Raw genomic sequence first — 17,659 nt, forward strand, 5'->3', positions numbered from 1 at the left:
AATGACTCAATCCAAGATAAACCTAGCCAGTGTCTCTTTTCAGTTTGTGGTACATCCTGTATATAATTGGTCAGCTGCTAAAGCAGGAAACTAGACACTGTGTTGTTCCCCACTGATAACAAGGATTACAAGGTCTGTTTTACATTAGAACAAGTTTCAGTAAGTTTAAGAAGCCATCAGTGCAGGCTCCCACCTTGGCATACTGGCAAACAGTAGACCTTGAGCCTACCATTGGGTTTTCAACACACAAGTGATCCACGTAAGAAGGGCCGAACAAGGTAACCTTAAGGAAATGAATGTTGCTGGCTGAGAATGGTACAAAGTTCATACCTTTGCTACTACCAGATGATGCCACAGGGTGACCATGTCATCATTAGAAATTAAAGGAACAGAGAGGAAACACCTCTATGAATATACCAATGAGTTACTCGTATAGTGTAATAGTTGCATGTTAACTGGTAGATCCAGTTTGAAGGACCAAATTTACAGAGCATAACACAAGTTTCTGCAGACATTGCTAGAGATATAAGTACAAGTTATTTTAAGCAGAAAATGTATGCACATGTAATTTCATGCCTTGTTTAGCCATATTATGAAATTCAGGTGTGGACAAGAGACATTCACAATTGTTTGGCATCCATGGCTGGATATGGAGATGAAATTGTAAATGATTCAATTATGATTTTCTACATGTTTTGGAGAGTCACAGTATCACGGGTAGTATTAATGAACAGGTGATTTACTGATAAATATTACACAAGGATAGTATGGCTGTAGTTAATGATAAATAAAATAATACACTACAATGCACCATACTTGCCTGGACAGGGAGGGGGAGGGAGAGCAAGCAAGGCAAAGAGCAAATCAGCTGATTGTCAGTAAAGCCAAGCACTTGAAGTTTCCCACCAAGGCAGTGACAGTGAATATGTTTAGATTGTATTGCACAAGTATGAGAGGGAAAAAAACAGCCAACAATGCCATACACTAACAGTAATGTAGAGTATGCAGTTTCTCTGCAGTGGATGTTACCTGGTAGTTAGGAATCTGTTACTTGCCCACACTTCAATTTCATAACACATCTTAACAAGGCCTCAAAATTTGAATGTGCATAGAACATTTTCTACTTGGAATAACTTATTTATCTGCAGAAACTTATGTTATACCATGTATGTCAGTATTTATGAGATATGGCTTACCACATAAGATATAGGCAACACACAAACACTGAATTGTCTATCATAAAATAGATAACCCTACAAAATTATGGAAGAACTTATTAAGTGGGAATTAGGTGTCATACCTCCAGGTGACTCATGTTTAGTGGAGTGGTTGACTTGGCAGCAGTGTTGTTACTGTGTGCTCAAAAGAGCTGTTTTGTTATTGGTCATGTAGTGGGATGGAATATTGAGTATGGTGGGCCAGTGCACCCCTATTTACATCCATTATGTTAGCATGGTATTATTTTATAGTCATTCAGCAAGACAATCTTAATTATATCCCAAGTTAATTTGTTTAAGATATTTATTGTAAATTGGCTCTTCTATGTCAGATGAAAGTCATGACAGTGGTGTGGAAATATATGAATGGAATGCACCTACTATGGCTTTCAGATGGTTTGTTAAATATTTTTTTTATATTTATCTATTTATTTTAATAACACTAACAAAAAGATGAATCAGGACCATACTTTGACAGTATGTTTCAGACACTCCACTTAATTTTGTGACTGTGGTCGAGTAACAAAAGTGAAAAATAAAGGCATTTGCCTTAATAAATTTACACATGTTAGACCTAACCAGCTGGCTGATGCATGAAGGTCATTGTGATGTCATACTCCACAGTGAATCTATCTGGTTAGTTTTATCCAGTAATAGCATGCTACTATCATGATATTTTGTGAACAGAGCCTGTCATTTCCCTTTATGTTCATGACATTATAGCACATCATGAGTTTACATATGACATTTATATTAAGTTTAATTACCTTATTTTCCTTTGCTTTAATTAAAATTTCCATCTTTTCCTATATATTATGTAATTACTTGGCAGTATTATGCACTTTTGTTTTGTTCTTATCTTATTGTGGGTATAGTTTACTATACCTAATACTTTCATTCTCAAAATTAGCAAAGCAGTGTGTCATCTCCAGGCATGTATCATAAATGAAGGGAAAGGAGACATGATAAATGTGCAAATTATGCAAGCATAATTACAGAAGTACATGAGACTTACCGTAGGTTAGTTGAAATGTGCTTCGGATTTTGCGAGGCACATCACGTCTGATAGATGGTAGAGTTCACATGAGATACACTACACTATGCCACACAGTCAGTCTTTAAAGATACAACTACCCACATGAAATATTATCTCCCAACCCTTCCAGTCCTTCAAATTTTGTTGTGTAAACCAAGAATCATCAATTAACAAAGGGAGGGAGTGGAGGGCATGTGAACTCTACCATCTAGCAGACGTGATGTGCTTCGCAAAATCCGAAGCACATTTCAACTAACCTACGGTAAGTCTCACGTACTTCTGTAATTTTACTTCGGCAAATCACTTGTCTGCTAGATGGTGCTGTTCACATGAGATTTTAAAGTCATGTGGGTGTTGTATGTAAAGGGTTCTGGCAAATTTCACATTTTGTAAATAGGTGTAAATAAAAGTTCCTATTACAAAAACCCCATTGTCATTTATGAAAATAGAACATGATTTTTACTGCTGATAACATTTCAAACCTTACATTATACTGAGCCTGGCACTGCTTCTTGAAAAAGGGTCTATTTCCCTTTGTATATCCTTATTATAATATTTAGCAAATGTGGCTTCCTGCGTCCAACCAGCTTTTGCCATGATGGTGGCAATAGGCACATCCAGTGCCTTGGCCTTAGACACTGACACAGGTCTAATACTACCTGCTGTGTACCTCTTGGTATAAATCCCACACTTACATAACATGGTCTTAAGCCACCTTGCCACCATGTCCTTAGAAACACCCCTATGGGGTTTTATATAACTTATGAGTAGTCTCCCATCTGCATTTCCAGATTCTGTCCTTAGCTTCTCAGTTCTTTCTATATATTCTTTCATAGCCTTAACTACACACAATCTGTAATCCTGAGGATAAGCTTTAAATACAATAGTACGAACATTAAATTTTGCCCTGCATTGTTTGATGTTACCTCCTAACAAAACTGAAACAGATTCTTCTCCAAATGCCATATTCACCAACAATAAGTGCAAAGTTTGGATCCTGGCTGCTTGTGTCATTGCCATCAGCATCACCATTTTTAGCAATAAGTCTTTCAGTGTTAGGCTGTGTAGTGGTTCCATGAGTCTTATCTTTTGTAATACAAGTTTCACATCCCAGGTCGTTGCGTACCTGGGTGTAGAAGGACGTAAGTTGAAGACTCCCCGCAGAAATCTGTTGACAAGTGGGTGATTTCCCGCTCTGCAGTCTTCCACCATAATTCCTATTGCAGATAGAGTCCCTCTCGCCGTGTTAATGCTTTCATAACCCACATTCCTTTGAAAGTTACAAGACAGAAAGTTTAATATATCTGCTATAGATGGTGCAATGGGATTAATGTTCCCTCTACTACAAAAGAGTGTCCACCTCTTGATGTGAGTGTTGTATTGTCTACCTGTTGCTGGTTTCCAAGAGGCCATAATGATTTCCGTACCTTCTTTAGATATGCCATGTTCTCCAAGTTGTTTCCGGACAACTGACAAGCCATCAAATTTGTGTGTTTCATTATTGGGTGTTCCTCAGCAGTTGACGGATGCATTAGCACATTTTTCCTTCTCTGTATGACCCGAGGGTCGTCTACTAGCATCCGAAGGAGCACTCCCATCCACGGTTGTGATGGCCAAAGTGGCACTATGATCCATCCTCTGGTCCTTTCCTCCCTTAACTTCAGCAGACATCTAGGGATCAGAGAGAAGGGAGGAAAGAGGTAAACCAATTTAAATTTAGCCCACGGAATTGTAACTGCATCAGTATATGCAGCCTCTGGATCTGGTGTCCATGCACAAAATGGAGTCATTTGTTTGTTCAAACGTGAAGCGAATAGGTCTATACAAGGATTCCCAAATATAGAACACAATTCCTTAAATATCATCTCATTCAGCTGCCACTCATGTCCGTCATTAAAGTAATGTGATGCCTCGTCGGCCATGACGTTACATTTGCCTGGTATGTGGGAAGCTGTCAGCCATACCCCATTACTAAGACACTGTTCCCAGATGTTCCTACTAATGTCATCACAAACTATTGACTTAACACCTCCCATCTCATTCACGTAATTAATCGCTGTGGTGTTATCACATAACACCCTGTAAACCTCTAAGGAGATGTGTAAAAGATCTCAATGAGAATAACATAGCCAATAATTCACACATTAATGTGCGAACTCACCTCTTCAGGGGACCATCTGCCATTGGTAGTGATGCTATTTTGGCAACCTGCCCATCCTAGATTTTAAGCATCTGTGAACAACTCAGTATCTGGTGCATTTCTGAATATTTTCCTGTTTTGATTCTCCAATTCCTTAATCCACCAGTTTAAATCTGTTCTAATCTCCTCTGTAATGTTCATCCATCTATTAAAGTCTCCACATGCCTCTTCCAAAGCCTTGATCTTTGCTCTTTCCATCCTCCTATAGTGCATCTTCCCCATCTCTACAGCTGGGATTGCTGCCACCAGCAGGCCAATCACTCTTGCCACAATTCTAATTTTTTCTTTGTCTATTGACTAAAAGAGAGCAATGCTGTATAATCTCATCCCTCCTACGCGCCGGCAAGGTAACTGTCATGGCCACCAAATCTATCACGTTACCTAAATACTCAATACGCGTAGTGGGACTCAAAACAGATTTCTCCACATTTATGCAGAAACCTACACTCTGCAACAACTGAATGTTGTCATTCATGCAATCAAAACATCTCGGCAAAGAGCTACCATACAGAAGCGTATCATCAATATAACTAGTGATGTTGTGGCTTTTATGCCTAAGTGTAGAGAAAACTGGCTTCAGAAGTTTTGTAAATAGACGAGGACCATCTGAAAACCCGTTAGGTAGACATGTGAACTGGTAAATCTTATCCAACCATCTAAAACACAGATATTTTTGTTGTTCCTCTGCAATTTTTACTGAATAATAGGCTTTCTTAAGGTCTATAGAAGCCATATAATCTCCTTGACTAAGCAACTGTAATACTTGTTCAAAATTTTCCATTTTAAAATGAGTATATTCTACATGCCTGTTCAGTTTTCAAGATTTAACACCATCCTATAATCCCCAGTCTTATTCTTCCTCAGAAAAACTGGTGAAAGTATTTGTTGATCCTGTCCATGTGTCTCTATGATGGCCTTTATCTCTAACAATTTTTTAACCTCCTAATGCATAATCAGTTTATCTTCCTCACTAAAGACATACTGTATATCCTCTCTAAATAAATATCCGATATTAGCTTCATCTATATTCAGATGACAATGTTCCACCATATCCAAAATGAACAGGTCACTTGTAATCACACGCCATTTATTGATAAACTTGTGAAGTTGCCCAGCCTCAAATTGTTCTTTCACCTGGGTTAATGCCGCGGGATATGTTGACCCCGGCCTCTCACGTTTTTTGTTGTCCAAGCTTGAGCTGGGTAGGAGCGCCTGTGTTCACCACTGGAGGGCATCCTGCGAAAACCATACGGCTGATATCTGGATGGGAATCCACAGGAGGAGGCCTTGGCAAAAAAGTTACATTGTTTACCTCCACCAAATCTGCCACTGCTTGCAGTCCAAGATGTAGGCTTCTTAAAAGTGAGCTTGGTTTTCAGCCTTTCTGCCTCCTCAATATTTCTGTTGGCTTGTGACAGGTCATCCCCAAACAATAGACCCATCATGGGAGCCTTGTCAGCACACAAATGAGAATATTTGGGATTAATGTCCCTCTTTATGATATGTCGCCTGTTCAAGTTATTTCTGTAGTGGGCATTACCCAATAATGCTAATGCACCATTGAGCATGGCCACCTCATTTGCAATAATTTGGTGCTCTTCATCACGTGCCACCTTGTCTAGCACAGTAAGCGATTTTACAACAATAGTAGCTGCCTTGGTAATATCTTTTTTCCCACTTCCCTTAAGTGGAAGTCTGCCTTCTTTGCCTCTGCAGGCAGTGCGTCCAGGACCTGTGGGTTGCAATCCATTTGAGTTAATGCATGGCAGTTATTTGGTCTAAATGTCACCTCATCCTCTACAATGGCTTTGTAATCTTCCTGCCTCATGCCATTAATAAACAGGTGGTTCACCATTGCAGCAATTTCCTTGTCAAGTTCTTTTGAGACAGTTTCCATGGGTCCATAATTCTTAGCACCTTATAACAATATACTATCATGAGGAACATCCCTCTGGATTTCCTCTTCCTCATCACTGTTCTCCCTCAGTGGAGTTCTAAATCCAGAAAATCCTGCCTGTGATTCCTGAGAATCAGGCATCAAAGTATTATTTGACACCTACAGGGGAGCATTGTTATGAACTGCTTTTGACTTCACAGCCCCATTTTTCTTCTTAAGCTTGTCCATGTCTTTCCTCAACTCAGTCAAAGCATCCATAATCATGTCCAAAGAAGGCGCATTGCTGTCTTCACCAGCGTATTTTGGAGAAGGGGAAGGTGACCGAGAGTAACTTAACCTCTCATGACGAGTAGAACGGCTCTTAGATCTGGATCTTTCTTCATGTTTACTCCCCTTGTGTAGTCCCTTTACCTTAGCTGAGGTGCGTGGCATGCTGGTAGTTGTGAATCTCTCAGGACTGGGGCAAGCATCAGAAGGCATCCTAGACATGGCAGCTAATGTTAACAAGATGCCACCCCTTTTAACAGCAGTTCCTTTTATAACCCCACAGGTGCCTTAACCTCACACACAGGGTAGCTTTAAATCAAAAACTCCTTCCTTATAATAATCTGGGAAGTCAAATACCCCAGGCTTGTAAATAAAGCAATATTCCTCTTGCCCCAATAATGGGTAACAAGATGGAACCATCTCGCACCTATGTCGGCTCACGAGAGTGCCCAAATATTGTTATATATATATAGCATAAAATATTTGCCAATAATCCGCCTTATACCAAGTAACGGATATCATATAACCAATAATCCGCCCTTATACAAGGTAACGGATATTTATAGTCCATAATCCGCCCTTAAATCAGGTAACGGATTCAAGTAGGCAACACTCCGCCCTTATCAGGTAACGGATATCCATAGGCAATACTCCGCCCTATAATCAGGTAACGGATAACTAAAGACAATATTCCACCCTTATAACAGGTAATGGAAATCATAATACACAATCCAAACAAGAAAACTGTAATATTCCTATCACTCCTCGATAACAGAAGTCGTAACAACAGAACAGGAGGCGGGACCGACGTCCGACTTGTGTGGTGTCTGCGTAGTAACTGACTGTGTGGCGTAGTGTAGTGTATCTCATGTGAACGGCACCATCTAGCAGACAAGTGATTTGCCGAAGTAAAATACTTAGCATGCTATACTAAACTAAATTTATCTGTGCTGTATATCTCTCGCCTAACTCCTGTGACTATAAGAAATTCTTTGACTACTTAAATTCCAAAGTGGAGCACACTCTGACTCTCTTCCCTTTTGCAGAGATCTCCATTCTTGGAAACTTCAATGTTCACCACCAGCTTTGGCTTTCCTCTCCATTCACTGATCATCCTGGTGAACTAGCCTTCAACTTTGCTATCCTCCACGACCTGAGGCAGTTGGTGCTTGGCCCACAAAAGGCTTTCCATCACCAGAATCTCGTGCATTTTTTATTTCTGCCTGCAACCATGCCAAGTCTGTTCTCCAACTAGCCAAAAACTCCTTCATTAACAGAAACTGTCAAAATCTTTCAAGATCTGACTGCCCTTGTGACTTCTGGCATCTAGCCAAAAATATCTCCAGTAACTTTGCTTCTTCTTCTTTCCCTCCTTTATTTCAACTAGATGGCACCACTGCCATCACATCTATTTGTAAAGCTGAACTCTTTGCTCAAACCTTTACTAAAAACTCTACCTTGGACAATTCTGGGCTTGTTCCTCGCTCTTCTCCACCCTCTGACTACTTCATGCTACCTATTAAAATTCTTCGCAATGATGTTTTCCATGCCCTTGCTGGCCTAAACCCTCGGAAGGCTTATGGACCTGATGGGATCCCTCCTATTATTCTCCAAAACTATGTATCCGTGCTTGCACCTTGCCTAGTCAAACTCTTTCAGCTCTGTCTGTCAACATCTACCTTTTCTTCTTGCTGGAAGTTTGCCTACATTCAGCCTGTTCCTAAAATGGGTGACCATTATAATCCCTCAAACTACCATCCTATTGCTTTAATTTCCTGTCTATCTAAAGTTTTTGAATCTATCCTGAACAGGAAGATTCTTAAACATCTATCACTTCACAATCTTCTATCTGATCGCCAGTATGGGTTCCGTCACTGCCGCTCTACTGGTGATCTTCTGGCTTTCCTTACCGAGTCTTGGTCACCCTCTTTTAGAGATTTTGGTGGAACTTTTGCTGTTGCCTTGGACATATCAAAAGCTTTTGATAGAATCTGGCACAAAGTTTTAATTTCCAAACTATCCTCCTACGGCTTCTATCCTTCTCTTTGTACCTTCATCTGAAGTTTCCTTTCTGACCATTCTATTCCTGCTGTGGTAGACAGTCACTGTTCTTCTAAAATCTATTAACAGTGGTGTTCCTCAGGGTTCTGTCCTGTAACCCACTCTCTTATTATTATTCATCAATGACCTCCTAAACCAAACTTCCTGTCCTATCCACTCTTATGCTAATGATACCACCCTGTACTTTTCCACGTCTTTTCATAGATGTCCAACCCTTCAGGAAATAAACGTTTCACACAGGGAAGCCACAGAATGCCTGACTTCTGATCTTTCTAAAATTTCTGATTGGGGCAGAGCAAACTTGGTATTGTTCAATGCCTCAAAAACTCAATTCCTCCATCTATCAACTCGACACAACTTTCCAGACAACTATCCCCTCTTCTTCAATGACACTCAACTGTTCTGCTCTTCTACACTGAACATCCTTGGTCTGTCCTTTACTTATAAACTGAACTGGAAACTTCACATCTCATCTCTAGCTAAAACAGCTTCTGTGAAGTTAGGCATTCTAAGATGTCTCCATCAGTTTTTCTCATCCCCCCAGCTGCTTATCTATCCATGTATGTTGTATATTTCACATGTCTGGGGAGGTTCCACTCATACCGCTCTTGTAGACAGGATGGAATCAAAAGCTTTTCATCTCATTAACTCCTCTCCTCTAACTGACTGTCTTCAGCCTCTCTCTCACCGTCGCAATGTTGCATCTCTAGCTGTCTCCTGCCGCTATTTTCATGCTAACTCCTCTTCTGATCCTGCTAACTGCATGCCTCCCCTCCTCCCACGGCCTTCCTCCATGAGACTTTCTTCCTTCTCTCGCCCCTATTCTGTCCACCTCTCTAATGCAAGAGTTAACCAGTATTCTCAATCATTCATCCTTTTCTCTGGTAAGCTCTGGAACTCCCTGCCTACTTCTGTATTTCCACCTTTCTATGACTTGAATTCCTTCAAAAGGGAGGTTTCAAGACAGTTGTCCTTCAGTTTTTTGCTATTGCTTTGGACCCTTTTCTGGGACTGGCATCTCAGTGGGCTTTTTTATTGGATTTTTGTTGCCCTTGACCTGTTGCATAAAAAAAAAAATATATATATTCCTTGTCACTATTAAGAAACATCCTCTTCTGTGTGGGTAGAGTTGAGGGAGTGACATCACTACAGTGTTTTGATGCCATACATCCAGCAGCTGGCTGGTCCTTACAGGTGTTAATTTACAAGAAAAAGTGGCTTTATTGTCCACCTTTGTCACATGACCATAGTGACAAAAATTACCATTGTCTAAAACATACTTTACCTTATTATTTTCCCAATTCATTATAGTTATTCCTGAAAAAAAACAATGTAGCATGCCCACTGAAACAGAATAATATGGACACAGGTGAATATGCTTCATCATTTTCTCCCAGACCTGTATATCTAGATATTTTCAATCACCTTTTTAGGTTTAATCTCATTTTTTAAGAATATTAATAAGGAAATTATAATATGAAATCAATAACACTTCAGAAAAGTGTAGAAATACATATATTATTTACATAAACCAATGCACACAACTGTTGACATCCACCACATCTTCAGTGGCTTTCGTCAACAGCCATGTGGATTACTTTGTTTATCTGTGTAATAAATTCATTACTAGTGGTTGCCCTGTTCACACGGTTACATCTGGACAATCTACCTCAGTCAGTTTTTCATAGTCAGGGAGAACATGGGTCAAGGAAGATGAGAGGTTTATCACTTACCTACTGTTCACCTGGGAAGTTCACATAACTCTATAAGGTGTTGTCTTAGCTCCTGAATATATAGTTATTCAGGTTTAGGTTTGTAGCATATTTTTTTTTCTACATTGGGGTTATCTGCTTTTCCTTGCATTGTAGTTTTCATGGAGTTGGGTTGTTATTGTCTCTACATACCTACATATGGTCATCCACATGTTGCTAGTTTCACTGAAGGTTACAACACTAAACCATCAGCATTCTTATACATTCAGTCAACATACTCTGTGAGTGCAGCCCCACTTAAAGACACAGTAATAAAGCTAATGAAGAAGAATAGGATACATAAGTGCACCAGAATTAAATGTAGGCAGCAGTATGTATTAATATATTTTAGTACTATATTTATTTCTTTCCATAACTTTTAGATGTAATATTTTAGTATTTATCACTTTCCTACTGATATTTTTGAAAATCAGTTTAAGGGCATGACTAAGTGATGTGGTAAATGAAACTTTCTTGAATATAAAAAAATTAAGGGAAATAACAAGAACATTATAAGTCTACCATTCATCAATTGTCCTGTTGTTTTTACAGTTGATCAACTTTTCTGTGGTGATTATTGTAATATATGATAAAGTTTAAAAAGTCCCTTAAGATATTCTTATATCTCCTACATATATGTATGTGTAATTACATTAATCTTAAAGTGAAGTACTGTAAATTCACTATTCACTGCTCAGGGAGTGCATTTTACTTAGGCCTTCCAGCAAGCATAAAAAACAGAACAAATTGACTTATCGGCATCTCAGGTGTATCTTCCTCATTCATACTCATAACAACAATGTCTAGCATTAATTTCTAGTTAGTATTCATTGCATCTTTAGTGACACATAATTCTTTTTCTCAGGCTGAATTGCATTTTGCTTTATTCATTTTATGGTGTTTGTAAGGATGAGTGTGAGGTAGACATGCAAGTCACAAGCCATCACTGAATCATAGATCTTCACATGTTGGGCTTGAATGTTGTCGATGCAGCAAAATATGTGTATTACAAAATGCAAAACTTCCAGAACCTCATATGGAAATTTGTCAAGGAAGATAGTAAGGAATTATCTTTTCACAACCACAGAGGTGGCATCTGCACTGCTTCCCTTCAGCTGCTGTAATAGTCAGATTAGAGTCCAGCTGCCTTTGTAGAGGAGCTAGAAGCCATGGGGTAAAGATAAAGGGATGCCACCACAGTGGTTGTGAAAAGACAATTACTCAAATGACGTTCTGGAATTTTGTGTTTTAAAATTCACAAGTTTTGCTATATTGACACCATTCAAGCCCGGCATGATGGAATGATATCATCATAAATGGTCTACTTCTCACTTATCACTACAAACACCACAGCATGAACAGAACATAATGCATTTCACCACAAGAACAGAGCAAGTCACACATCACCAAAGACACAATGAACACTGATACTGGTGACCTGTTTAATATTAGTCATTATAATTATGGGCATGAGTGAGGAGGAAAGATGCATTTGAGATGCCAATAAATCAATTTGTCCCTGCCAAATTTTTATGCTTGCTGGGAAACCTTTAGTAAAACACGCTCCCCAAGCAGTGTGTGGCACTGTAATGCAAGATCGGTGTTCACTTACTGTAACTATTCATGAAGTTAGAAGTTACCATTCATGGTCAATCACATATAAGTATGTTTATCATTTTACTGGTTCTTACAGATTCACTAAAAATACTTATGCTTCTGGAAGTTTCTGGCAATGTATCATTTACAGAATTTTCTGCCTCTAGAATATATAGGTAGTCTCACCACCCCTTAGCTCTGTCATCCTCATTAATTGTGAGAGTCACAATTGTCATTATTGTGACTCGAACAACTAATGGTGATGGCAGAGCTAAGGGGTGAAGAGACTACCTGTATATTGTGACTATTGTATATATGATCATTCTTATATTCTCACAGATATTAAAGAGATATACCACACAATGCTACAGATCTGAGAAGGTTATAATGAGTGCAGGGATAGAAAAAGCTCCTAGAAACATATTTCCTTTTAAAATTATTTGAATCACATATGGCTTAGAACAAAGGGATAGAGGGCATGGTGGTGGTAGAAATCTACATCATTGACAGAATCCATAGCAGTATCCCTTTCTGCTTGTGTCCATCATTGTAAAAGTTTCCTAGTCTAGCCATACTTTACTGATGTACATCTGCAGCCCTCTTTGAGGGTTCATGTTTGGATTTATAGCCACATGATGAACCTAATGAGATCTCAGGATTAGCTTTTCTTTTGTTGAAGAGCTGCTTATTGACTGAGAGGATTAGATAGGGTAGTGTATAGGGAGTGAGAGTGTTTTTTGTAAGTGCAGGTGCTGCACTTACAAAGGTAGAACCAAACCCAACATGGAGGTAACATATAAAATATACCATAACAAAATGGTCTTGGTGTTACAGACAGCCAGAACACAATAAACCATAAGTCCTGGTCATTGGTCACTCTTCTTACAGACTCCAAATGTAAGAAGAGTGACCATTGAACTGGACTTATGGTCCTATGGTGTTCTGGCTGTCTGTAACACCAAGACCATTTTTTATGGTAAAATTTGTATGTTACCTCCATGTTGGGTTTGGTTCCACCTTTCCCTTGTACTAGGGAGAGGTGCAATGCCTCTCTGGCCAGCTATCCAGGAGACACTTTTGTGGAAGCTGTGATGTGGCTTCCAGGTTGGTGTGAAGATTGTGTGAAGTGGAGTAGAGTATCACAAGGTGATGTTTATGTAGTGTGAAAAAAAATAGTAAACATTCATATAATAACCATTATATGTATAATATTCATGTTTTATTTTATGAGCTAAATTCTTTATGCAGGAAAACAAGTGTCTTTCTACATCAATAAGTACCCATCATACAAATAAATATTATAATTAAGTGACTAGGGCTCTAAAATTAGTGGTAAATAATACACAATATAGAATGGATTCAGCATCATATATCTGGCAATACCATTGAGTGGAGGGAGAACTTTAAGCCTAGGCATGATCTTTGGAAATGGTGAGTTAGAACTTTAACATTCTTTCTAATATCATTTTTGTAATGACCCAAAGACAGAAGCATCAAAATTCTGTTTGAGCATGAGTGAACCTATTGCTCAGTAATGTACTTTCATGCTCATAGTTCCAGGTTTGACTGGTAACATACCATTTTTCATCTGAAGTTTGAATATATTTTAGCTTCCAGGTCAATTGCTTAGCATTTCAGTGTACTTAATGTGTTGTGGTTATGTCTTCATTTGAGGAATGCCATGTTTTTTGGGTTAATACAATGTGGTTTGCAGCAATATGGTGTTCTCCAAGATGGAAACATCACTAACCCACTTGAAACAGTTATGATACTAGGGTCTCATCCTGTAAGAAAAGGAGACTTATGAAATCCCAAGAAATTGATTAAAAAGAAGGAGGAAAGTTATGTAATGGCTCAAACATGTAACAAAAGCCCAACAGCCCTGCTTGAGCACAGGTTGCACTTATTATTCAATTGTTAAAGTATTGGGCTTTCATGCTTGGAGTCCCAGGTTTGACCTGTGACATGGTGACATTCTCCTGAAATTCAGATATATTTGACCTTCCAGACTAGATCAGTATTTCAATGAACTGAATGTATTGTGGCTGTGTCTTTGTTTGAGGCAGTACAAGTGGGAAGGCCCTGATTTGAGAGGGTACACTGGGTTATTCAAAACCAACATTTTTTTTCCTGTACTTCGTGACATGGATGAATACCAGTACTGTAAACCAATGCTTGTCTCTTACAATTTATGTTACTTTTTATTGTATGTGACTGTTCTATTCATAGATTATATAAAAGAAATATATTATTTCAGGAGAATGCCATGCATGGTAATCCGCCATCCCTTCAAGAATCTTGATGGAGGTTATGTTGTTCCTCCTATCAAATATCCAGACGGTAAGGTAGTATATACCTTTGAGAATATTTAAATTAAATCAGACCAAAATTCTTTGCAGATTCCATGGTCAAGATAATTCTTGATTTGGGACTGAGTTGCATTTAGTGTATTCATGTAGCTTTGGGTGGAGTATAGAATGAACTTTGTTATATATATATATATATATATATATATATATATATATATATATATATATATATATATATATATATATATATATATATATATATATATATATATATATATATATATATATATATATATTATTTATTTATTTACACTGAACCCCCAGTTTTTCACTGTTCAGTTATCACCAGTTCACTTTTACAAGTTTTTTTCATTGGAACCTAAATATTTTTACAATGTAGGAAATCTCATTTTATCATGAAAAAAGTGGCTTTTATATTTGATAAAATACAAGGTAAATAGTGGCATGGGCTGAGGAAATATCCAGATATATTGGTAGGTGGCACACAGATTGAGGAAATACCCAGACGTAGGTGGCACATGGGTTGAGGAAATACCTGTATTGGTAGGTGGCACACAATTGGGTGGAGCCTTACCAGTAGCCAATCAAACATTTTATATTCTTACTTGCCTCTGATTGGCTGCTGAAGACATGCCTTCTTCAAAGGAAGGAGCAGGACCACACTGCCACTTCAGCCCCCCTAAAAACACCAATTTCTTGTTACATGTTTTTTAATACAGTAAACTGTCAGTATACCAAACTTCTGTTTGCCAAATTTTGGTAGTTTATTTATTTATTAGTTTATTAATTTTTTGGGGTGTAACATGGAGACTCTGAGGAGCCGGGAGTGGACAAGGCAGGTTAAAGGTGTGGGCAGTGTCATCCTCATGAAAGAAGTAGTGTGTCCTGTGATAAGTAGTAGAGGGGCAAGTGACGTGGTCTTCCTTTGCAGCCCAGAAGTGGGTTGTGTTCAGCCAGAAAAGGACTTGTCTGGCAGTGCCATGTATAATAACCATGATGCTACAGCATCTGGTGGGCATGTTGAGTGTACTGAGGATACAGGATTGTTGTTTCTTGGTGACTCTTCTATTTGTGCTGTAAGGAGAAGGTGGCCCTCAGTGTATTATACCCTCATATGTGTGTCTATACTGTCTGAGCTCCCAAGAACATGACTTGGCAAGTTCTTTCTCAGCTTTTGGGCTAAGTTGGTGGTGTGTATAGTTTCTTCCCAGTTGGGCGAAGCAGGATGGTGATCTTTTAAGGCTTAATGACTGTATAAAACCAGCAGGTGTCTGGATTCATTTTGTTTCTGCCTCACTCTAGACTTTGAGGAAGGTAGTTTAGGGAGAAGCTGACTCAAGATAGTGGCAGCTGTGAGAGGGGCTGGATTTGGTCATTACAATATATATATATATATATATATATATATATATATATATATATATATATATATATATATATATATATATATATATATATATATATATATATATATATATAGACACACACACACACACACACACCGTAATGTAGAGAGGAATTGGAAGAACCAACATGGGAGATAATTAACAGTTCTTTGAAGGAGGGAAAAGTACCAAAGGAATGGAAGAGAGCAAATATAGTACCGTTATACAAAGGAGGTAATAAAATGGAACCACTGAATTACAGACCAGTCTCACTCACGAGTATTGTAAGTAAACTCTGTGAAATAGTCATTAAAAACAGATGGGTGCAATATCTTGAACAAGAAAATATAATAACAGAAAGACAATTCGGTTTCAGGAAAGAGAGATCTTGCTTAACAAACTTACTGAGCTTTTATACAAGAGTAATAGATAAACTACAAGAGAGAGATGGTTGGGTTGATGCAGTCTATTTAGATCTGAAAAAAGCTTTTGATACAGTTCCACATAAAAGTCTCGTATGGAAACTGGAACATCGAGGAGGGCTAAAAGGAAAAAATATTTAAGTGGATGAAGGATTATCCAAGGTAGGGAAATGAGCACAGTAATCAGAGATAATAAATCAAGTTGGTGCGAAGTAACAAGCGGAGTACCACAAGGGTCTGTGTTGGCACCTGTAATGTTTCAGGTCTATATAAATGATATGACTGTGGGTTTAAATAGCTACATTAACATGTTTGCAGATGATCCAAAATTGATGAAAGTAATAAAGAACCAAGAGGATTGTGAGGAACTACAGAGGGATATTGATAGAATTTATGAATGGAGTAAATGATGGAAATTAGAATTCAATATAAAAAAAGTGCCATGTAATGGAGATGGGAAGAAGTAAAAGGAGACCTTCATGGGAGTATAAGATGGGAGGAATCACAATACCAAAGAGCAAAGAAGAAAAAGACTTGGGAGTAATAATTCAAGACACGCTATCACCAGAAAAACACATCAATGGAATATTTGGCTCTACATATAATTTGCTAGCAAATATCAGGGTGGCATTTAATTACCTAGACAAAGAAATGATGAAGAAAATCATAACACACATGATACGCCCCAAACTGGAATACGCAGCAGTGGTATGGTCTCCACACAAGAAGAAAGATATAAGGAAATTGGAAAGAATACAAAGAACAGCTACGAAAATGATACCTGAATTGGAAGACCTAAGTTATGAGGAAAGACTGGAAGAAATTGGATTACCAACACTGCAAGAAAGAAAGGAAAGAGGAGACCTGATAACAATGTTCAAATTAGTAAATGGCATGGAGAAGATAGACAGAGATGACCTAGTTGTAAAAGTGGAGGAAGGAGATAGACGTACAAGGGGACATATGAAGAAATTAAAGAAGAATCATTGTTTGGGAGATATTAAGAAATACAGCTTTCCGCATCGAACGGTTGAAATATGGAATAACTTAAAAGAAGAGGTAGTTGCGGCAAAGAGTGTGCACATGTTTAAAGAGAAATTGGACAAATTCGGGTATGGAGACAGGACTAGTTGAGCTTTGGCTCGGACCCTGTACTATACAACTAGGTAAATACAACTAGGTAAATACACACACAGTGGAATCCCAGTTCTAGAACTTAATTTGTTTCTGAATGCTGTTCGAAAACCAAAACTATTTTCCCCATAGGAATCCATTCCCAGACACCAGTCTACCCTGTCATAGTGGCTTATAACAGATGCTCCCACAGTAAAGATGGCTGCTTCACAACATCACCACACAATTCATTTATCCAGAAAGGATGTACTGAATGAACTTATTGACACAGAACTCATCAGAAGATACTGTATAGACCATGCAGGTATTGTCTTTGTCACCGATCTAGTGAGGGAAGCCTTACTGAAGGACACACAAAGGAAC

At 38.4% G+C, this 17,659-nt stretch overlaps 1 protein-coding gene across 5 annotated transcripts in view; it reads left to right on the forward strand.

Moving 5' to 3' along the window:
- The window catches only part of LOC135112817 (monomeric sarcosine oxidase-like), a 261,886-nt gene that overhangs the window by 183,176 nt on the left and 61,051 nt on the right, over positions 1-17,659 (forward strand). For all 5 annotated transcript variants that reach the window (XR_010274565.1, XM_064027651.1, XM_064027650.1 and 2 more), the window contains one exon: positions 14,283-14,365. Coding sequence is in view for 4 of the 5 variants with exons in the window: in XM_064027651.1 (XP_063883721.1) it covers positions 14,283-14,365 (83 nt within the window). In the remaining variant the exon portion in view is untranslated. The remainder of the gene's footprint in view (positions 1-14,282; positions 14,366-17,659) is intronic.

Source organism: Scylla paramamosain, chromosome 24 (genome assembly GCF_035594125.1).
Source record: "Scylla paramamosain isolate STU-SP2022 chromosome 24, ASM3559412v1, whole genome shotgun sequence".
NCBI lineage: Eukaryota > Metazoa > Arthropoda > Malacostraca > Decapoda > Portunidae > Scylla > Scylla paramamosain.